The 24,367-nt window shown below is 45.0% G+C and overlaps 1 protein-coding gene across 1 annotated transcript; it reads right to left on the reverse strand.

Annotated features, from left to right (window-relative positions):
- Nucleotides 1-28: 28 nt before the first annotated feature.
- LOC147959074 (uncharacterized) lies at nt 29-20,935 on the reverse strand. The gene is made up of 4 exons (XM_087532450.1): nt 20,298-20,935; nt 873-1,212; nt 538-823; nt 29-321 (listed from the first exon to the last, which is right to left on the reverse strand). The coding sequence occupies exons 1-4, from the start codon at nt 20,933-20,935 to the stop codon at nt 29-31; spliced, it is 1,557 nt and encodes a 518-aa protein (XP_087388576.1).
- Between the last annotated feature and the right edge of the window lie 3,432 nt (nt 20,936-24,367).

Raw genomic sequence — 24,367 nt, forward strand, 5'->3', positions numbered from 1 at the left:
CCGGGTTCTCGACGCCGACTTCCCCAGTCTACGCCGTGAACTCCAGTGGTGGCGGCGCAGAGTTCAGGGGGACGACGAACACCACCGACTGGCGGTGTGCAGCTTCTTCAGCGCGCTTCTTCTCCGCGTTGGCGGCCTCGGCTTCCGCCAGCTTCTTCAGGGCAGCGGCCTCCGCCTTATCGGCTTCCGCCTTCTTCAGGCGGGCGGCTTCCCGCTCCTCGCGCGCGTTCCTCTCCGTCGCCTCTTGGAGGTCGGCGGCCGGATCAATCCACCGGGTGGTGGAGGAGGTCTCCCCGACTTCACGACGGAGCCGGCGGCCGACTTCTCAAGAGAGAGCGGGGCCCTAAAGTCGAGAAAATAAAGCAAAGGAATTTCAGACAGAGTCAATGAAGAAATGTGAAGGTGCAAAGGGAGGTAGCACTTACGCTGAAATCAGCTGCGGCGTCTTCACCACCTTGCGGAAGCGGTTGGCCTTTGCGGCCACTTCGTCCCGCTTGGTCGCCGCGGCTGAGCCCTTGGGCTTCTTCGGCCGGCTGCCGAACTGGCTCGTCCCGGCCCTATGCTTCTTGGCGCCGCCTTGAGCGTCCGGCACGGCGGACGAGCTCACGCCCGGCTGGCTGACTCCTGGCTGGTGACGCGGGGCGACCTCCTCATCATCGTCGGGCCAGTCCTCGAGACTGGCCCCAATCGGGCCACCCGCTGCGCCGCTTCCTCCCTCGGCGTCGTCCTCCAGGGCCGGCGCCCCCAAGTCGAGGTCGTCAACGTCGCTCTCCACTCGGTCGGGGAGGAATTCGCGGTCCGGCCCCACGATGCCGGCTGCTGGCTGGAGGAGGGGGTTCTGACCAAAGCTGACTGGTCAGATCGGACAAGACGGACTCGACAGCAAAGAAGTCAGGATAGTTGAAGAAAAAGAGAAAAGGAAAATGACTCACCAGAGGCGGAGGGGCGGCACGTGAATACGGCTCCTTGCCGAACTGCCACTCTTCTTTGAGGTCGCAGCTCGCAAGATAATTCACCATATAGGCTACCTCCTCGTGAGGCATTTCCTTGGTGCACATCCGACTCGGGTCCCGGTGCCCGCTCATCTGGCAGATCATGTGGGGGCGACTTTGGAGTGGGAGCACTCGGCGCGCCACGAAGGCGGCCAGCAAATCCGGCCTGGTAAGGCCCTTCGACTGCGCCAGCACTCGGAGTCGTGCAACAGCGCCGGTGATACGTCTCCAACGTATCTATAATTTTTGACCGCTCCATGCTATATTATCTACTGTTTTGGACTATATTGGGCTTTATTTTCCACTTTTATATTATTTTTGGACTAACCTATTAACCGGAGGCCCAGCCCAGAATTGCTGTTTTTTGCCTATTTCAGTGTTTCGAAGAAACGGAATATCAAACGGAGTCCAAACGGAATGAAACCTTCGGGAACGTGATTTTCTCACCGAACGTGATCCAGGAGACTTGGACCCTATGCCAAGGCATCAGAGAGGCGGTCACGAGGGTGGGGGGCACGCCCCCTGCCTCGTGGGCCCCTCGGAGCTCCACCGACGTACTCCTTCCTCCTATATATACCTACGTACCCCCAAACGACCAGAACAGGAGCCAAAAACCTAATTCCACCACCGCAACTTTCTGTATCCACGAGATCCCATCTTGGGGCCTGTTCTGGAGCTCCGCCGGAGAGGGCCGTCATCACGGAGGGCTTCTACATCATCATAGCCTCTCCGATGAAGTGTGAGTAGTTTACCTCAAACCTTCGGGTCCATAGTTAGTAGCTAGATGGCTTCTTCTCTCTTTTTGGATCTCAATACAAAGTTCTCCCCTCTCTTGTGGAGATCTATTCGATGTAATCTTCTTTTTGTGGTGTGTTTGTTGAGATCGATGAATTGTGGGTTTATGATCAAGTCTATCTATGAATAATATTTGAATCTTCTCTGAATTCTTTTATGTATGATTGGTTATCTTTGCAAGTCTCTTCAAATTATCCATTTGGTTTGGCCAACTAGATTGGTAGTTCTTGCCATGGGAGAAGTGCTTAGCTTTGGGTTCGATCTTGCGGTGTCCTTTCCCAATGACAGAAGGAGCAGCAAGGCACATATTGCATCGTTGCCATCGAGGATAACAGGATGGGGTTTATTTCATATTGCATGAATTTATCTCTCTACATCATGTCATCTTGCTTAAGGCATTACTCTGTTTTTAACTTAATACTCTAGATGCATGCTGGATAGCGGTCGATGAGTGGAGTAATAGTAGTAGATGCAGAATCATTTCGGTCTACTTGTCACAGACGTGATGCCTATATACATGATCATGCCTAGATATTCTCATAACTATGCTCAATTCTGTCAATTGCTCAACAGTAATTTGTTCACCCACCGTAGAATACTTATGCTCTTGAGAGAAGCCACTAGTGAAACCTATGGCCCCCGGGTCTATTCTCATCATATCAACCTCCATCACTTTAATCTTGTTTTGCTTTTTTACTTTGCCTTTTACTTTTCACTTTGCATCTTTATACCAAAAATACCAAAAAAATATTATATCTATCAGATCTCACTCTCACAAGTGACCGTGAAGGGATTGACAACCCCTAATCGCGTTGGTTGCGAGTAGCTATCGTTTTGTGCAGGTACGAGGGACTTGAGCGTGGCCTCCTACTAGATTGATACCTTGGTTCTCAAAAACTGAGGGAAATACTTATGCTACTCTGCTGCATCATCCCTTCCTCTTCGGGGAAATCCAACGCAAGCTCAAGAGGTAGCAAGAAGGATTTTTGGCGCCGTTGCCGGGGAGTCTATGCAAAAAGTCAACATACCAAGTACCCATCACAATCCCTATCTCTCGCATTACATTATTTGCCATTTGCCTCTCGTTTTCCTCTCCCCCACTTCACCCTTGCCGTTTTATTCGCCCTCTCCCTCTCTCTCTATCGTCCCTCTCTTTGCCCGTTTGCTCTTGTTTGCTCGTGTGCTAGTTTGCTTGCTTGTCGTTATGTCTGAAATTGGGGAAGTTATCGCCGATATGGGCGATAACAATGTCATAGAAAAATCTGATGCTCCGGCTGAAGAACCCCCTACCTATCATACAAAAAGATTTCGAATCGGTAGTGGTAATATTATTGGAAAAGGAGTCATCCAAGATTTTTTTACTTGTGCCGGTGCTTTTCCCTCTATGGGCGGTTCTATTCTTCATAGAACTAGTAGTCTTGCAGACGCTATTGCCATGCTTATCGTTGAACTTGAAATGCAATTTATGCATATGCACCCGTCTATACAAAGAGTCTTCCTAGAATTTTCTAATACTGAGCATTCCTCTGTTAAGCGTGCTGCTACTATCTTTTTGGCTCATGAATTCAGATTTATAATAAAAGAAGCCAAAGAAATCTTTGCGCACTATAGGGTGGACGCTGGACGTCCTCCCATAGAATCTATCCTCTTCGATCAACAAGAAATTATGCACTTTCAATCTCTTGACCATGTTGCTTTTAATGAAAACCATAGAAAAAGGTGCCAATCAATATTTTAATTGATAGAATTTATGAACTTAATGATGATTTTTCTATTCGAAACAATGAGCTAGGATGCTCTCTTGAGTTTAGGATCACAAGGTTCTGTCAAAAGAATGCTTATAATGATGAATTGATTGTGCAATACGAAGGGCCGAAAGAGGAACCTATACCTCCTAAAATTGATCTTGGGGACTCCTGTCCTATTAAATTTAGCCCTTTTGATTACTTTTGCTTGCCTCAAAGAAAACTTGCTGCCGAATGTAGAGAATATGAAATGAGTTTCACCAATCTATCTTATTACTACGGCAATACCTAGATCTATCCTTGCTTTTATGCCTAGCTAGGGGCGTTAAACGATAGCGCTTGTTGGGAGGCAACCCAATTTTATTTTTATTCCTTGCTTTTTGCTCCTGTTTAGTAATAAATAAATTATCTAGCCTCTGTTTTGGTTGTGTTTTTTGTGTTTAATTAGTGTTTTTGCCAAGTAGAACCATTGGGAAGACTTGGGGAAAGTCTTGTTGAACTTGCTGTAAAAAACAGAAACTTTAGTGCTCACGAGAACTGCTGTCATTTTTATTTGAAGAGTGCTATTGTAACGCCCTCGATGCAGCTATATCTCCCACGTGTCGAAGCACGACTTAGAGGCATAACCGCATTGAAAGCAATGTCGCAAGTGAGGTAATCTTCACACAACCCATGTAATACATAAGGGAAAGAGATAATAGTTGGCTTACAATCGCCACTTCATGCAATTACATGAATAAAGCATTACAACATCCAAATACAATCATGTTCCGTCTACGGGACCAAAATAAAAGAAGAACCCCAAAAGCGACAAGGTCCCCGATCGACCCCAACTAGGCTCCACTACTGATCAACTAGAACGAAACAACACAAAGGACAAGATCTTCATCGAGCTCCTCCTAAGCTTGGTTGCGTCATCTGCACGGTAACATCGGTACCTACAAACTGGTTTTGGAAGTATCTGTGAGCCACGGGGACTCAGCAATCTCGTACCCTCGCGATCAAGACTATTTAAGCTTATGGGTAAGGTAAAGGTATGAGGTAGAGCTGCAGTAAGCGACTAGCATATATGGTGGCTAACATACGCAAATGAGAGCGAGAAGAGAAGGCAAAGCACGGTCGATAAAAGTATGATCAAGAAGTGATCCTAGAACAACCTACGTCAAGCATAACTCCAACACCGTGTTCACTTTACGGACTCCGCCGGAAAGAGACCATCATGGTTACACACGTGGTTGATATATCTTAATTAAGGTCAACTTCAGGTTTTCTACAACCGGACGTTAACAAATTCCCATCTGCCCATAACCGCGGGCACGGCTTTCGAAAGTTCAAATCCCTGCAGGGGTGTCCCAACTTAGCCCATCACAAGCTCTCACGGTCAACGAAGGATATTCCTTCTAGCGGGAAGACCCGATCAGACTCGGAATCCCGGTTACAAGACACCCTCGACAATGGTAAAACAAGTCCAGCAACACCGCCCGAATGTGCCGACAAATCCCCATAGGAGCTGCACATATCTCGTTCTCAGGGCACACTCAGATGAGCAGTCCGTACAACTAAAACCAACCCTCGAGTTTCCCCGAGGTGGCGCTGCAAGGGGCTCTAGTTTGGACAAACACTCAGAGGAGCACTGGCCCAGGGGGGGTTAAAATAATGATGACCCTTGAGTCTGCAGAACCCAAGGGAAAGAAAAGGCTAGGTGGCAAATGGTAAAACCAATGTTTGGCATTGCTGGAGGAGTTTTATTCAAGGCGAACTGTCAAGGGGTTCCCATTATAACCCAACCGCGTAAGGAACGCAAAATCCGGGAACATAACACCGATATGACGGAAACTAGGGCGGCAAGAGTGGAACAAAACACCAGGCATAAGGCCGAGCCTTCCACCCTTTACCAAGTATATAGATGCATTAATTAAATAAGATATATTGTGATATCCCAACAAGTAAGCAATGTTCCAACAAGGAACGATCTCCATGTTCCAACAAGGAACAAACTTCAATCTTCACCTGCAACTAACAACGCTATAAGAGGGGCTGAGCAAAGCGGTAACATAGCCAAACAACGGTTTGCTAGGACAAGGTGGGTTAGAGGCTTGGTTCAACAATATGGGAGGCATGATGAGCAAGTGGTAGGTATCGCAGCATAGGCATAGCAAAAGAGCGAGCAACTAGCAAGCAAAGATAGAAGTGATTTCGAGGGTATGGTCATCTTGCCTGAAATCCCGCAAGGAAGAAGAACGAGTTCATGAAGAAGACAAACAGACGTAGACGAACGGGTCCTCAAAAACGCGACGTTATCGGAACCAACCCGGAGAAGCAAACACCGGAAAGAAGCACACAACATAGTAAACAACCAACACATGAACATGGTATGATATGCGGGATGCGGTATGCGATGCATATGCATGATTTGCAAAGGAATGATTGAACCTGGCCTCAACTTGGAAATCCAAGAGTGCCACTGGATAGGTGAGGTGATTTCGGTTGAAATTGATATAAAGATCGTAGGAATCGGAGGCACGGTTTGGAAATGGCAAGCAAAACAAATATGACACTGGTCTGCGATAATCAGCAAGTAGCCACCTAAATGCATCAAGATAATTATGCTACAGCACTCAAACATGGCAACAAAATACATGGCAGGGATCCACTCATGAAAACAAGATAGAGAGGGAAAGAATGGTATAATTTGGGCAGCACTTCGACTGAAATTGGAAGGAACTGAACATGATCTTGACAAACAAGATGATGAGTTGAAGAGAGCGACATCACAAAGCCTTCGGAACAAAAGTAAGAATGAAATGGGATGAATGAAGGTAACCAAGATCACGAGGGAGCACGCTTACAACAAATTCTAGAACGGAGTTGTTGGAAAACCCACAACGAAAAGAATAAGCTTGATATGGTCTTATGGAATACATCTCAAATTTTTGAGGTGACACCTGCCACTCACGGGAAAAGAATTGGATTGATATGACGAGGAGACGAGAAACTTATTTCACCGGGAGGGTAGATGAAGAACTTGGATCATATATGAGCACCATTATAGCAACAATCCTTAGGGAAGGCTTTAGGTGAAATATAACCCAAGATAACCCCAATGACGAGATTGATGGATTTAAAATACCTCATTCTTAATAATATGTGAATCATGAAACATAAACTCAAATTATCAAGAATGACATAATACCACCTCCGATAATATGGTAGAAAGAATTGCACTCCGGATTGAAAGATTTAGAAACTTAAGCTCCTTAGAAAAGAATCTTGATGAACACTTCGAAAAGGAAATAAATCCTTGATGAACCATCATGTATAGCCTCCATGAAGAAACTCTGGTAACAAAAGAATGGTTAATCGAAAGGAAAGAGAAGTCGAAAACACCAGTAAAATCCTTGTACGATTTAGATGAATCTCCATGGTGCAATAATTGAGAGAACTTGGAACTCCGGGAAAAGAATAGATAAAGCATCTCGAACCGAGAATTTGATGAACCTTCGGAATAAGGAATTAATCACTTGAGTGAGGCAAAAGTAAGAATTGTGTTATGCGTATCCTTCACCAATTAAGTTGATGACAAACAATGGATTTGGCCTACTACTTACTCTCTTAGAAAGGATTAAGATAGATATTGCGCAAACTTGAAGAGGCCTTCAATGATCCACCGGTAGGATTTGAAAGAACGAAAGAATTGATATGATAACGAAGGAAGAAGAATCTAGATCAAATCACCGTAAGAATTGGAAATGAATGATTAAAACATGAAGACACACCGAGAAGAATTAGCAATTTAAATGAAGATGCTTGAGAGAATTTAGACCCATGAGAAAGAAGAGATCATGAACTGATTAGAGGATATTTGAACGATGCACCGGTGAGATTTGGAGAATGATAACAGAAAGCTGAGAATGAATAAATCTTCTGAAATGATGGGCTCCGGAGAATCAAACTGAAAATGCTCTGAATTACTCCGGATGGGTGAAAAGAATTATCATGAACTAAAACAATTATGAGAGGAAGGCAACAAGCTAGAGTCACGAGTCTCTGAGAGAACAGACAAGATTTGGAGGTAAAACTCTTCTTCGGTCTTCAAATGTTGAGAATGACGACGAGAGACACCAACAAGAGTTGTTGAGATACTCCGGGATGAAAATTATAAAAGGTCGAACCAATGATGAGAAGAATTTGAAAGATCTTGGAGAAAAACATATGACAGATGATGAATCATTCTTACATCAAATTTGAAATGAATTTAGGATAGCTCCGGGAGAATAAGAAGAGTCAGGTAAGATCCTGGGAAAAGGCCTGTGGGTTAGGGCCCACTCAAAAGACACACCGTTGAAATGATTTAAAAGAGAGGTTGCACTGGTTGAATTAAATGACTTGAATGAGATAACAACCTCGAAAGATCTTGAATGAATGCAGAGTGGAAAACACGAATCTTCGAGATATCTTCAGCACTCCGGAATAATAAAATAGCGAGAAATGGATGATTATGAGGAGCACCGGCATGAGAAAAGCATTTTGAACGAGGAAAAGGATATGATCAACAAAGCTTGAACTGGTTCCACCGGAGAAGAAAAAGAAGAAAAAATGATGAACTTGGAGCTCCGTTAGAATCTTCATGAGAATCACCGGATAAGAACATTGACGGAAAAGGAATGGAGGGACTTCACAAGAATAAAAGGATACTTGATTAAGACATCTGAGTCCTCGAAGAAACAAGGGTGGGAGGGTGGGAAAACAAAGGCAACTTGGGACGGATGAAACAAACACCGTTGAGAAGAAGTGATAATTGATCTTGCGGGAGTTGAAATGATCGGATCCACTTGAAGAGAAACACGCCGGTTTAAAAGAAATTGGCATGACAATCTCGATTATCATGAAGGATTAGTATTCACATCAGAGTATGAGAACACCGGTTAGGAAAAGGTATGGAATCAACATTTGACTTCGAAGCAACTCGAATACCACAGCTCAAAAAGAAAACAAAGGATTGGCTTGCAGAATAAGCCAGAACAAACATATGATAGAGATTTCGTTCGAAATTTTCGTGGTGGGGCCTACACGGGCTCGATCGTACAACACCATCATGTACAAGGTAGTGCACATGACATACGAAGTGTCCCCGAGTCGGCATAGCCTAGGACTCTTTAAGACACAACGAGACCACTGTAAAACCAACCGTGAATAGGCGGACCACTAGACGTCGAACCCCAATTTCATATCATACATCTGTCGAAAAGATATCCTAAGAGCTACTTGAATTCCCACTTATAAACTCCCGAAATTTTACGGTTATGCAATCAGGTGTTGGGGATACAGGGGAAGCATAATATCTCACCCAAATCTAGCAAATCCTACATCTAGCTGTATCCATCCTTCAACACATAACCAAGAAACCTTCGGAAATCATCTACCTCAACCTTCGAAAAGCATCCGTTATACGAGTTATGGCAATACTCCCGAACTCCCGCCCCAGTACTGGGTGGCGTCGAGGTTATCTCACCAACAACTGCATAAAAGAGATTTTTGATGTCGGCGAAACTAAACTCAGGTATTCCAGAACTGCAACGATATAATTGTGATGACAACACCTCGGAGCTCAACTACCTGGGACACTGCCACAACCCCTAAATGTCAGGAGGCACCAAGAACAATGTTCTCGTCACAAAACCATCAGAATGATTCCAAGATACCCGCGTGATCCTAAAAAAATTTAGTGAAATTTGAGAAGAGAAGAGTCAAAACTCTACATTAAGATGCCTTACTAGAGCGATGAAGGGACTGGGGAGTAAAAAGAATTCCTAAACTCTCCGATATATAATTCCTAAATGACTCAAAACATTTTTCTAGACTCAACACGGCTGCTAATAACGATCAAGCAGTGGGGGCTCCTAAGGTCGGGGGAGGCTCTGAATACCAACTTGTAACGCCCTCGATGCGGCTATATCTCCCACGTGTCGAACCACGACTTAGAGGCATAACCGCATTGAAAGCAATGTCGCAAGTGAGGCAATCTTCACACAACCATGTAATACATAAGGGAAAGAGATACATAGTTGGCTTACAATCGCCACTTCACGCAATTACATGAATAAAGCATTACAACATCCAAATACAATCAAGGTCCGTCTACGGAACCAAAATAAAAGAAGAACCCCAAAAGCGACAAGGTCCCCGATCGACCCCAACTAGGCTCCACTACTGATCAACTAGAACGAAACAACACAAAGGACAAGATCTTCATTGAGCTCCTCCTGAGCTTGGTTGCGTCATCTGGACGGTAACATCGGTACCTGCAAACTGGTTTTGGAAGTATCTGTGAGCCACGGGGACTCAGAAATCTCGTACCCTCGCGATCAAGACTATTTAAGCTTATGGGTAAGGTAAAGGTATGAGGTGGAGCTGCAGCAAGCGACTAGCATATATGGTGGCTAACGTACGCAAATGAGAGTGAGAAGAGAAGGCAAAGCACGGTCGATAAAAGTATGATCAAGAAGTGATCCTAGAACAAGCTACGTCAAGCATAACTCCAACACCGTGTTCACTTCCCGGACTCCGCCGAAAAAGACCATCACGGTTACACACGCGGTTGATATATTTTAATTAAGGTCAACTTCAGGTTTTCTACAACCGGACGTTAACAAATTCCCATCTGCCCATAACCGTGGGAACAGCTTTCGAAAGTTCAAATCCCTGCAGGGGTGTCCCAACTTAGCCCATCACAAGCTCTCACGGTCAACGAAGGATATTCCTTCTAGCGGGAAGACCCGATCAGACTCGGAATCCCGGTTACAAGACATCCTCGACAATGGTAAAACAAGTCCAGCAACACCGCCCGAATGTGCCGACAAATCCCGATAGGAGCTGCACATATCTCATTCTCAGGGCATACTCAGATGAGCAGTCTGTACAACTAAAACCAGCCCTCGAGTTTCCCCGAGGTGGCGCTGCAAGGGGCTCTAGTTTGGACCAACACTCATAGGAGCACTGGCCCGGGGGGGGGGGGTTAAAATAATGATGACCCTTGAGTCTGCAGAACCCAAGGGAAAGAAAAGGCTAGGTGGCAAATGGTAAAACCAATGTTGGGCATTGCTGGAGGAGTTTTATTCAAGGCGAACTGTCAAGGGGTTCCCATTATAACCCAACCGCGTAAGGAATGCAAAATCCGGGAACATAACACCGATATGACGGAAACTAGGGCGGCAAGAGTGGAACAAAACACCAGGCATAAGGCCGAGCCTTCCACCCTTTACCAAGTATATAGATGCATTAATTAAATAAGATATATTGTGATATCCCAACAAGTAAGCAATGTTCCAACAAGGAATGATCTCCATGTTCCAACAAGGAACAAACTTCAATCTTCACCTGCAACTAACAACGCTATAAGAGGGGCTGAGCAAAGCGGTAACATAGCCAAACAACGGTTTGCTAGGACAAGGTGGGTTAGAGGCTTGGTTCAACAATATGGGAGGCATGATGAGCAAGTGGTAGGTATCGCAGCATAGGCATAGCAAAAGAGCGAGCAACTAGCAAGCAAAGATAGAAGTGATTTCGAGGGTATGGTCATCTTGGCTGAAATCCCGCAAGGAAGAAGAACGAGTCCATGAAGAAGACAAACGGACATAGACGATCGGGTCCTCACAAATGCGACGTTATCGGAACCAACCCGAAGAAGCAAACACCAGAAGGAAGCACACAACATAGTAAACAACCAACACATGAACATGGTATGATATGCGGGATGCGGTATGCGATGCATATGCATGATTTGCAAAGGAATGATTGAACCTGGCCTCAACTTGGAAATCCAAGAGTGCCACTGGATAGGTGAGGTGATTTCGGTTGAAATTGATATAAAGATCGCAGGAATCGGAGGCACGGTTTGGAAATGGCAAGCAAAACAAATATGGCACCGGTCTGCGATAATCAGCAAGTAGCCACCTAAATGCATCAAGGTAATTATGCTACAGCACTCAAACATGGCAACAAAATACATGGTAGGGATCCACTCATGAAAACAAGATAGAGAGAGAAAGAATGGTATAATTTGGGCAGCACTTCAACTGAAATTGGAAGGAACTGAACATGATCTTGACAAACAAGATAATGAGTTGAAGAGAGCAACATCACAAAGCCTTCGGAACAAAAGTAAGAATGAAATGGGATGAATGAAGGGAACCAAGATCTCGAGGGAGCACGCTTACAACAAATGCTAGAACAAAGTTGTTGGAAAACCCACAACGAAAAGAATAAGCTTGATATGGTCTTATGGAATACATCTCAAATTTTTGAGGTGACAACCTACCACTCACGGGAAAAGAATTGGATTGATATGAACGAGGAGACGAGAAACTTATTTCACCGGGAGGGTAGATGAAGAACTTGGATCATATATGAGAACCATTATAGCAACAATCCTTAGGGAAGGCTTTAGGTGAAATATAACCCAAGATAACCCCAATGACGAGATTGATGGATTTAAAATACCTCATTCTTAATAATATGTGAATCATGAAACATAAACTCAAATGATCAAGAATGACATAATACCACCTCCGATAATATGGTAGAAAGAATTGCACTCCGGATTGAAGGATTTAGAAACTTAAGCTCCTTAGAAAAGAATCTTGATGAACACTTCGAAAAGGAAATAAATCCTTGATGAACCATCATGTATAGCCTCCATGAAGAAACTCCGGTAACAAAAGAATGGTTAAACGAAAGGAAAGAGAATTGAAAACACCAGTAAAATCCTTGTATGATTTAGATGAATCTCCATGGTGCAATAATTGAGAGAACTTGGAACTCCGGGAAAAGAATAGATAAAGCATCTCGAACCGAGAATTTGATGAACCTCTGGAATAAGGAATTAATCACTTGAGTGAGGCAAAAGTAAGAATTGTGTTATGCGTATCCTTCACCAATTAAGTTGATGACAAACAATGGATTTGGCATACTATTTACTCTCTTAGAAAGGATTAAGATAGATATTGCGCAAACTTGAAGAGGCCTTCAATGATCCACCGATAGGATCTGAAAGAACGAAAGAATTGATATGATAACGAAGGAAGAAGAATCTTGATCAAACCACCGTAAGAATGGGAAATGAATGATTAAAACATGAAGACACACCGAGAAGAATTAGCAATTTAAATGAAGATGCTTGAGAGAATTTAGACCCATGAGAACGAAGAGATCATGAACTGATTAGAGGATATTTGAACGATGCACCGGTGAGATTTGGAGAATGATAACAGAAAGCTGAGAATGAATAAATCTTCTGAAATGATGGGCTCCGGAGAATCAAACTGAAAATACTCTGAATTAATCCGGATGGGTGAAAAGAATTATCATGAACAAAAACAATTATGAGAGGAAGGCAACAAGCTAGAGTCATGAGTCTATGAGAGAACGGACAAGATTTGGAGGTAAAACTCTTCTTCGGTCTTCAAATGTTGAGAATGACGACGAGAGACACCAACAAGAGTTGTTGAGATACTCCAGGATGAAAATTATAAAAGGTTGAACCAATGATGAAAAGAATTTGAAAGATCTTGGAGAAAAACATATGACAGATGATGAATCATTCTTACGTCAAATTTGAAATGAATTTAGGATAGCTCCGGGAGAATAAGAAGAGTCAGGTAAGATCCTGGGAAAAGGCCTGTGGGTTAGGGCCCACTCAAAAGACACACCGTTGAAATGATTTAAAAGAGAGGTTGCACCGGTTGAATTAAATGACTTGAATGAGATAACAACCTCGAAAGATCTTGAATGAATGCAGAGTGGAAAACACGAATCTTCGAGATATCTTCAGCACTCCGGAATAATAAAATAGTGAGAAATGGATGATTATGAGGAGCACCGGCATGAGAAAAGCATTTGGAATGAGGAAAAGGATATGATCAACAAAGCTTGAACTGGTTCCACCGGAGATGAAAAAGAACGAAAAATGATGAACTTGGAGCTCCGTTAGAATCTTCATGAGAATCACCGGATAAGAACATTGACGGAAAAGGAATGGAGGGACTTCGCAAGAATAAAAGGATACTTTATTAAGACATCTGAGTCCTCGAAGAAACAAGGGTGGGAGGGTGGGAAAACAAAGGCAACTTGGGACGGATGAAACAAACACCGTTGAGAAGAAGTGATAATTGATCTTGCGGGAGTTGAAATGATCGGATCCACTTGAAGAGAAACACGCCGGTTTAAAAGAAATTGGCATGACAATCTCGATTATCATGAAGGATTAGTATTCACATCGGAGTATGAGAACACCGGTTAGGAAAAGGTATGGAATCAACATTTGACTTCGAAGCAACTCGAATACCACAGCTCAAAAACAAAACAAAGGATTGGCTTGCAGAATAAGCCAGAACAAACATATGATAGAGATTTCTTCTGAAATTTTCGTGGTGGGGCCTACACGGGCTCGATCGTACAGCACCATCATGTACAAGGCAGTGCACATGACATACGAAGCGTCCCCGAGTCGGCATAGCCAAGGACTCTTTAAGACACAACGAGACCACTGTAAAACCAACCGTGAATAGGCGGACCACTAGACGTCGAACCCCAATTTCATGTCATACATCTGTCAAAAAGATATCCTAAGAGCTACTTGAATTCCCACTTATAAACTCCCAAAATTTTCCGGTTATGCAATGAGGTGTTGGGGATACAGGGGAAGCATAATATCTCACCCAAATCTAGCAAATCCTACATCCAGCTGTATCCATCCTTCAACACATAACCAAGAAACCTTCGGAAATCATCTACCTCAACCTTCGAAAAGCATCCGTTATACGAGTTATGGCAATACTCCCGAACTCCCGCCCCAGTACTGGGTGGCGTCGAGGTTATCTCACCAACAACTGCATAAAAGAGATTTTCGATGTCGGCGAAACTAAACTCAGGTATTCCAGAACTGCAACTATATTGGGCATAAAAGAGGCACGGATCACTAGGAAACAACATGAACATATGGCATATTGATAAAAACAGATCAAGGACTTGGTGGAATTGCTAAGTCCCTGAAATCAGCATTAACGAATGCACCACTTTGCAAGCTTGTGCTAGTCACCACACATATCACAAAAATACATGGATAGCACTTCTGGAAAGATGGCATGGCATATAACAAAACACATGTAGAGCTCAGGGGCATATCATGCACAGATTAATCATGGCAAAAAAGACAAATAGCTATATGGAGCAGTAGATCTGACAATTATCTCAAATAGCACTCTTACAACAGCATTTAGGGCATAAATATGAACTCAAATGAAAATGATGCAATGAGATGAAATGATGTACTGTCTGAGACGAACATTTTGATATGCTACACGTGCAAAACGGAGTTATGGGTGATGAGTTATGGCATGATGAACAAGGGCATTTGAAACTGGAAATCTCGGGGACTTAGTGGAATTATACCTCCGGAAAAGTCAACGGGCGGACGAGGTGGTGCGGGACGGAGGGATCCGGAACGTGGGGAGGCGTTTGGATGGCAGGGTTGGTGGATCTGGTCCACCCCGAGTGGATCCGGCCGGAGTCTACTCCGGTGACCTCCGCGAGCTCCGGCGATCTTGAATGGAGCCGAGGAGGAGGTCCGGCGACGGCCGCGGGCTACGGGCGGCGCGGGGCGCCACGCCGGCGACGAGGAAGCTTGGCGGCGGGGCGGAGCTTGCGCGGTGGCGGTTGGCCGGCGGGAGGCGCATGACAGCAGGCGCCCGGCGGTCGGTGGCGATGGCCGGTGGAGGAGGCGGCGGCGAGGCGCGCCGTGGCGGCGACGGGATCTGGCCCGGTTCGGCCCCGCGCGGGCCGGATCTGGGCCGGCGGCGGCAGGGAGGAGAGAGGAGAGCGCGGCGCGGGCTGATGTGGCGCGCTCCGGTTGGCCGGGAGCGGTCGCCGAGATGACGTGGCAGGCTCCCATTGGTCGGAGTGATGTGGCGGCGGTGGCGGACACGTCCAGCGGCAGGACGGACATGTCCGGTGGCGCGAGGAGGAAGACGCTAGGGTTCATCCGCGAATTTCGGGAGGGGAGCACATATTTATAGGTAGAGGGAGCTAGAAGAGTCCAAATGAGGTGCGGTTTTCGGCCACGCGATCGTGATCGAACGACCGAGATGATGGAGGAGGTTTAGGTGGGTTTTGGGCCAAAATGAAGGGGTGTTGGGCTGCAACACACACGAGGCCTTCTCGGTCCCTCGGTTAACCATTGGAGTATCAAACGAAGTCCAAATGGTACGAAACTTGACAGGCGGTCTACCGGTAGTAAACCAAAGCTGCTTGGCAAGTCTCGGTCCAATCCGGAAATGTTTAACCCCCACATACGAAAGGAAGGTAGAAAGGACCACCGGAGGAGATAGGAGCGCCGGATTGCAAAACGGACAACGGGAAAAATGCTCGGATGCATGAGACGAACATGTATGCAAATGAAGTGCACATGATGACATGATATGCAATGCATGACACACAAGCAATGACAAGGCAACAACAACGAATAACTGGAGGACACCTGGCACATCGGTCTCGGGGCGTTACAGCTATTTAGTTAATTCTTTTTGCAGATGATTAATAGATAAATTCCTCACGTCCAGCAATTTATTTTAGAATTTTTGGGGTTCCAGATCTTGCGCTAGCTACAAATTACTACAGACTGTTCTTTTTTTGACAGATTCTGTTTTTCGTGTGTTGTTTGCTTATTTTGATGAATCTATGGTTCGTAAAATAGTTTATAATCCATAGAGAAGTTGGAATACAGTAGGTTTAACACCAATATAAATAAATAATTAGTTCATTACAGTACCTTGAAGTGGTCTTTTGTTTTCTTTCGCTAACGGAGCTCACGAGTTTTCTACTTTAAGTTTTGTGTTGTGAAGTTTTCAAGTTTTGGGTGAATTCTTGTGATGGATCATGGAACAAGGAGTGGAAAGAGCCTAAGCTTGGGGATGCCCATGGCACCCCCAAGATAATCCAAGGACACCAAAAAGTCAAAGCTTGGGGATGCCCCGGAAGGCATCCCCTCTTTCGTCCACTTCCATTGGTAATTTACTTGGAGCTATATTTTTATTCACCAACATGATATGTGTTTTGCTTGGAGCGTCTTGTATTATTTGTGTCTTTGGTTGTTAGTGTGCCACAATCATCCTTGCTGTACACACCTTTTAAGAGAGCCATACATGAATTATAATTTGATAGGATACTCTATGTGCTTCACTTATATCTTTTGAGCTATGTAGTTTTGCTCTATGTGCTTCACTTATATCTTTTGAGCATTATAATTTTTCTCTATGTGCTTCACTTATATCTTTTGAGCTATGTAGTTTTGCTCTATGTGCTTCACTTATATCTTTTGAGCGTTATAATTTTGCTCTATGTGCTCCACTTAGATCTTTTAGAGCATGGTGGTGGATTTGTTTAAAGAAACTATTGATCTCTCATGCTTCACTTAAATTATTTTGAGAGTCTCTTAATAGCATGGTAATTTGCTTAATAATAATATGCTTGGTATTCAAGATTTGTGAAACTTTCTTTTGAGTGTGTTGAATACTAAGAAAAGATTGAAGCATGATAATTGTTTTGAGATATGGAGGTGATAATATTAGAGTCATGCTAGTTGAGTAGTTGTGAATTTAAAGAATACTTGTGTTAAAGTTTGTGATTCCCGTAGCATGCACGTATGGTGAACCGTTATGTGATGAAGTCGGAGCATGATTTATGTATTGATTGTCTTCCTTATGAGTGGCGGTCGGGGACGAGCGATGGTCTTTTCCTACCAATCTATCCCCCTAGGAGCATGCGCGTAATACTTTGCTTTGATAACTTCTAGATTTTTGCAATAAGTATATGAGTTCTTTATGACTAATGTTGAGTCCATGGATTATACGCACTATCACCCTTCCACCTTTGCTAGTCTCTCTAATACCACGCACCTTTCGCCGGTATCATACACCCACCATATACCTTCCTCAAAACAGCCACCATACCTACCTATTATGGCATTTCCATAGCCATTCCGAGATATATTGCCATGAAACTTTACACCATCCAGTTTATCATGACACATTCATCATTGTCATATTGCATATCCCGGCACACCGCCGGAGGCATTCATATAGAGTCATATTTTGTTCTAAGTATCGAGTTGTAATTGTTGAGTTGTAAGAAAAATAAAAGTGTGATGATCATCATTTTTAGAGCATTGTCCCAAGTGAGGAAAGAATGATGGAGACTATGATTCCCCCATAAGTCGGGATGAGACTCCAGACGAAAAATAAATAAAAGAGGCCAAAGAAGCCCAAAAAAAGAGAAAAAAAGAGGCCATAAAAAAGGAGAAAAGGCCCAAATAAAAAATATAAATAAAAAAATGAGAGAAAAAGAGAAGGGACAATGTTACTATCCTTTTACCACGCTTGTGCTTCAAAGTAGCACCATGATCTTCATGATAGAGAGTCTCTCGTTATGTCACTTTCATATACTAGTGGGAATCTTTCATTATAGAACTTGGCTTGTATATTCCAATGATGGGCTTCCTCAAATTGCCCTAGATCTTAATGAGCAAGCAAGTTGGATGCACACCCACTTAGTTTCTTTTTGAGCTTTCATATACTTATAGCTCTAGTGCATCCGTTGCATGGCAATTCCTACTCACTCACATTGATATCTATTGATGAGCATCTCCATAGCCCGTTGATACGCCTTGATACGCCTAGTTGATGTGGGACTATCTTCTCCTTTTTGTCTTCTCCACAACCACCATTCTATTCCACCTATAGTGCTATATCCATGGCTCACGCTCATGTATTGCGTGGAGATTGAAAAGGTTTGAAAAAGTTAGAGTATGAAACAATTGCTTGGCTTGTCATCGGGGTTGTGCATAATTTAAATACTTTGTGTGGTGAAGATAGAGCATAGCCAGACTATATGATTTTTAGGGATAACTTTCTTTGGCCATGATATTTTGAGAAGACATAATTGCTTTGTTAGTATGATTGAAGTATTATTATTTTTATGTCAATATAAACTTTTGTCTTGAATCTTTCGAATCTGAATATTCATATCACAATTAAGAAGATTTGCATTGAAATTATGCCAAGTAGCACTCCACATCAAAAATTCTCTTTTTATCATTTACCTACTCGAGGACGAGCAGGAACTAAGCTTGGGGATGCCTGATACGTCTCCAACGTATCTATAATTCTTGATTGCTCCATGCTATATTATCTACTGTTTTGGACTATATTGGGCTTTATTTTCCACTTTTATATTATTTTTGGGACTAACCTATTAACCAGAGGCCCTGCCCAGAATTGCTGTTTTTTGCCTATTTCAGTGTTTCAAAGAAACGGAATATCAAACGGAGTCCAAACGGAACGAAACCTTCAGGAACGTGATTTTCTCACCGAACGTGATCCAGGAAACTTGGACCCTACGCCAAGGCATCAGAGAGGCGGTCACGAGGGTGGGGGGCGCGCCCCCCTAGGGCGCGCCCCCCTGCCTCGTGGGCCCCTCGGAGCTCCACCGACGTACTCCTTCCTCTTATATATACCTACGTACCCCCAAACGATCAGAACAGGAGCCAAAAACGTAATTCCACCGCCGCAACTTTCTGTATCCACGAGATCCCATCTTGGGGCCTGTTCCGGAGCTCCGCCGGAGAGGGCCGTCATCACGGAGGGCTTCTACATCATCATAGCCTCTCCGATGAAGTGTGAGTAGTTTACCTCAGACCTTTGGGTCCATAGTTAGTAGCTAGATGGCTTCTTCTCTCTTTTTGGATCTCAATACAAAGTTCTCCCCTCTCTTGTGGAGATCTATTCGATGTAATCTTCTTTTCGCGTGTGTTTGTTGAGACCGATGAATTGTGGGTTTATGATGAAGTCTATCTATGAATAATATTTGAATCTTCTCTGAATTCTTTTATGTATAATTGGTTATCTTTGCAAGTCTCTTCGAATTATCTGTTTGGTTTGGCCAACTAGATTGGTAGTTCTTGCCATGGGAGAAGTGCTTAGCTTTGGGTTCGATCTTGCGGTGTCCTTTCCCAGTGACAGAAGGGGCAGCAAGGCACATATTGCATCGTTGCCATCGAGGATAACAAGATGGGATTTATTTCATATTGCATGGATTTATCTCTCTACATCATGTCATCTTGCTTAAGGTGTTACTCTATTTTTAACTTAATACTCTAGATGCATGCTGGATAGCGGTCGATGGGTGGAGTAATAGTAGTAGATGCAGAATCATTTTGGTCTACTTGTCACAGACGTGATGCCTATATACATGATCATGCCTAGATATTCTCATAACTATGCTCAATTCTGTCAATTGCTCAACAGTAATTTGTTCACCCACCGTAGAATACTTATGATCTTGAGAGAAGCCACTAGTGAAACCTATGGCCCCCGGGTCTATTCTCATCATATCAACCTCCATCACTTTAATCTTGTTTTGCTTTTTTACTTTGCCTTTTACTTTTCACTTTGCATCTTTATACCAAAAATACCAAAAAAATATTATATCTATCAGATCTCACTCTCGTAAGTGATCGTGAAGGGATTGACAACCCCTAATCTCGTTGGTTGCGAGTAGCTATCGTTTTGTGCAGGTACGAGGGACTTGAGCGTGGCCTCCTACTGGATTGATACCTTGGTTCTCAAAAACTGAGGGAAATACTTACGCTACTCTGCTGCATCATCCCTTCCTCTTCGGGGAAATCCAACACAAGCTCAAGAGGTAGCAGCCGGCTCCTGCGGGCGTCAACGTCCAGGCCCGATGCGACCAGTTGGGCTGCCTCCCCGCCGGCGGGCCGGCTACGTAGGCCGGCAGATTGGCCCAATCACCCTCCGCGGAGACGTTCTTCATGTAGAAGTACGACCGCTGCCACATCTTCACCGACTTTATCAGCTTGATGGAGGGAAACGGGTTGTCGGCCCCTGACCTCCGCACGGCGATGAACGCGCCGCACTGAGCCGGCATGCCCGCGGCTTGGGTGCCAGGCTTGGAGTAGAAGAACTCCCCCCAGAGCTCGATAGTGGGGAGAACGCCGAGGAAGCCTTCGCACAAGGTGACGAAGGTGGACAGTAGCACCACCGTGTTGGGGGTAAGGTGGTGCGGCTGGAGTCCGTAGAACTCAAGAAAAGAGCGGAAGAAGCTGCTTGCCGGTAAGCCCAGGCCGCGTAGGCAGTGCGAGCGGAAGACGACCCGCTCGCCCTCCTGCGGTGCCGGTGAAATTTCCCCCCTCCGTGCGAGGCGGACCCGCACGAGGTCCTCGCCGGGCAACCGACGCGTCTTGCGGAGGAAATCGACGTGGTCGTCGTGGACCTCCGAACCGTCCCAGGTGCTGGAGTGCGCCGTAGGGGGCGTGACGGTGGAGGAAGAGCTCATTGTGAGCGGACCACCGCAACGCTCGACATAGCTTGAGGTGCAGCGGCGAGAGAGAAGAAGGAGAAGAAGCAATGAGGAGGAGGGACGCGCGTGCTCCGCCGCTCCCCCTCCTCCCCCTACTTATAGCCTCATGGGCTGCGAAGCCGAGGGGGCAGTTGTGGGATCTACTGCGCCCACTACCCCACGCCCCCACATTTATCGCGCAAAATTACTGCGCGTAGTAACTCCGTGGGAACCTCAACCGTCCCCCCCGGCCGCAGCGGATCCGCTCGCGTGCCGAGGCACGGTAGTGGCGGGCCCCGCCTGCTGGCATGTCCCGTCCCGTGTATGGGTGGGCAGGCTGGCCCGGCCGCTGGTTGACACATGGCGGGCCCGAAACGGGTGGCGGCCCGGAAGCTTAGCTGGTACGCCACAAAGATCCCGCCGGGGGATTCAAAAGTTTTGGACAAGTCAAATCGGGAGAATCCGACTCCTACCAGTCGGCCCGGCAGAAATCGAACGAGGTTTCCACCTCAAATACTCGGAGAAAGAAACTGCCGAGGCTCCTCGGCTGGCTGTCCGCGGCGCCTCATCAGCTTCGGAGACTACTGTCGGAGTAATGGGCCACGGGTAGGCTAACCCGAGGCCCAAAACCTTTCAAGACATCGGGGCTGACTGCGCCCCTCAAGACGACAGATGAAGAGCCGCCTTCTGGAGGACGGCTGAAGGAACACTCGGCCTCCCGCATGCATCCGAGTCCTAGAGGCGAGGTCAAGACCGGCCGGCTCCGCCTGGCGGCTTCCGGAGAAGCCGGCCGCGGGGAGTCGGCCCACGGCACCAACAAAGGCCATGCCCTCATCAGGGGGGATGGGACAGGGAGTGGCAACAGTAAAGCCCACTCCCTCCCCTTTTCCAGGAGATGCCTAGGCCACAGTGCGCTATACCAACGGAGATCTCCGTCTGGCACGGCACTGTTGCCATGCCATCCCTGACATCAGCAACAGTGGGCGGAGTCCTGTGTCCATGATGGCCTGATAGTACGGTCCACGGATGATGGGCCCTACCAGTCAGCGAGAGTCCGGAAGACGGCAAGGGCGCCACCAGTCAGACCCGTAGGAAGCCGGCCCCCGGGAGTCGGCCTGCCCCTCCCACGGGTTCCCCACGCCATTAACCAGACGAGACAGGGAGTGGCTACAGTGATCACCCGCCAGACGGCGGGGCTGTAGCCACGACCCCATAACCAAGCATGCGTCATTAGAGGCACGGCTATAGTAATCAGCAGCCGGCAAGACCCGCAAGCGGCGGGTACGGCCTGTCGGCTTCGTACCAGACCAGTCGGTGGGGCCCACCAATCGGCGGGCCCCAGCAGTCGGCAAAGGGGCCGGCAGGCGAAGAGACCGACGGCTGGGCCCTGCGCCCAGACAGTTTACCACTGTAACACTGGGAGGGTAGGCCTATATAAACCCCCCAAGGCACCTATGCAAAGGGTTCTGATCCATTAGAACTAGACCAGATCACAAAGGGGGGAAAGAGCTGACCCTGCCTTCTCCTACCTTCAGCATACAGCTCGAGGAGCGCCCTTGTATTCACTTTGCCTTAGTGATCATGCGGAAGCCCCACAGAGCAGGACTAGGGGTGTTATCTCCTAGGAGAGCCCCGAACCTGGGTAAAGTACGCCGGCGTTCGTGTCTACGCCTCATCCCGTTTCCAGGCACCGGTGACGTTCTACTCGCCCCCACTATGATAAGTCATCCATTGGCATATGTCGCACCCAACCCCCGACAACAGTTGTGCTTTCTCGAAAAGTGAAGCACGGTTGTGTTTCGAGTGAAGCATGGTTTTACTTCCTCCTAAAAGTGAAAAACACAATTGTGTTTCCATGTGAGCCATAATTGTGCTTCCCTAAAAATTCAAAGCACAACTGTGCTTCCAGTTTTTAGTTTTCATTTGTTTATTTTTGGGGGGCTTTCAATTTCATTCTTTTTGTTTTTTGAGAAAGTCTGTCTAAATTTATTAACATGAGATCTGGTTTCGAATATCTCGATGCAAGAAATGCAATAGTAAAAATAATTCGTGTTTTGGATGCACGATTGAAGAGATAAAACTTTTAAAAAAATAATCTACAAATAAATGGATTGTGACAAGTGTTACACAAGCAGTGCACCACCTGTCAGCATCAGAGGAAGTGGGTGTGACCTTTGTAAAGGGTACCCCTTAACTAGTTGTTTCGCGCTTACTGTGACAAGTTGTTGCCACTTCACACAAATGAGCACACTAGTGATTGCTTTGGGGTGGCCGATTTAATGCTTTGGAGATCGGTTGGTTCTTTTGTTCTTTAAGAATGTCCTGGAAGGTTCCAGCCTGAGTTCTTGTCGGTTTTGTTCACCTTCTATAAGGTTCTTGAACATGTTTTCATTTTTCAATTTTTTTCATTGTTTTTTCGGCTTTCTTCACTGTTTCTCAAAAAAAAAATGTTTTACTGTTTCTTGTTCTTTTTCAAAAATTCAAAAAAAATCGAAAATGTAGAATATATTATAAAAAGTTGCTCATATTTTCGAAAATTATTCATGTTCTTCAAAATAGGATATTCCAAAAATGTTCACAACTTTCGAACAATGTTCAAAAGGTTTAAAAATTATTCCCAGTTTTTCTAAAATGTTCTAATTGAAATTTTGTTCGCAATTTGCAAAAAATGTTGGGAAATTCAAAAATTGATTTTTTTTCAAAATCTAAAAAATTTCAAAATTGTTTGCAAGTTCTAAAAAAACAATCTCGGTTTTCAGAAAATGTTCAGATTATCAAACATGTTTGTCGGTTCACGACATATGGTTTGTTGCAGTAATTCGTCCCATTGCCGAAGTACCTATTCCTCCAGTTCTTTGCACTGTGGTGCTAATGGGTCAACCTAGTTGGGGCACAAGGAGCGACTAGCTGCCACACCAAGCGGCATATAGGGGTCTTTATCTCTGGCTTTCGGCGAGGTAGAGTGCGTGCTTGCCTACAAGTGCCCCTTGGTGGCCTAGCCCATTAATCGTTTGGTAAGTTTTCTTTCTGATTGTTTGAGTAGCAGTTAAGCTTCACAATACCGCCATCTACATGTTGTTGGCCTTATTGATCATCTTTTTGGTTACTTTTATTTATATTTCGGAAATTGGAATACATTTTTCTTATTTTTTTTCAATGTTCATCATACATTGGAAAAAATCATGCAGTGAAACAATGTTCGTGCAATTTATAAGAAATGTCCATAACATTTCAGAAAATGTTGTTGACATTTCAAAATTGTTCATGGGTTTACAAAAAACTGTGCCAATTTTAGAAAACAATTATACATTGTAATAAAAAGTTCATATGATTCAAAAAAATGTTTCATGCCATTCAAAATGTACGTGACATTTTAAAGAAATGTTCAAGCATTTCAACAATATGTTCTTAACATTTTTTAAATGTTAA

Source organism: Triticum urartu, chromosome 7A, assembly GCF_056163025.1.
Source record: "Triticum urartu cultivar PI428250 chromosome 7A, HENAU_Tu73, whole genome shotgun sequence".
In the NCBI taxonomy this organism is placed as follows: Eukaryota; Viridiplantae; Streptophyta; class Magnoliopsida; order Poales; family Poaceae; genus Triticum; species Triticum urartu.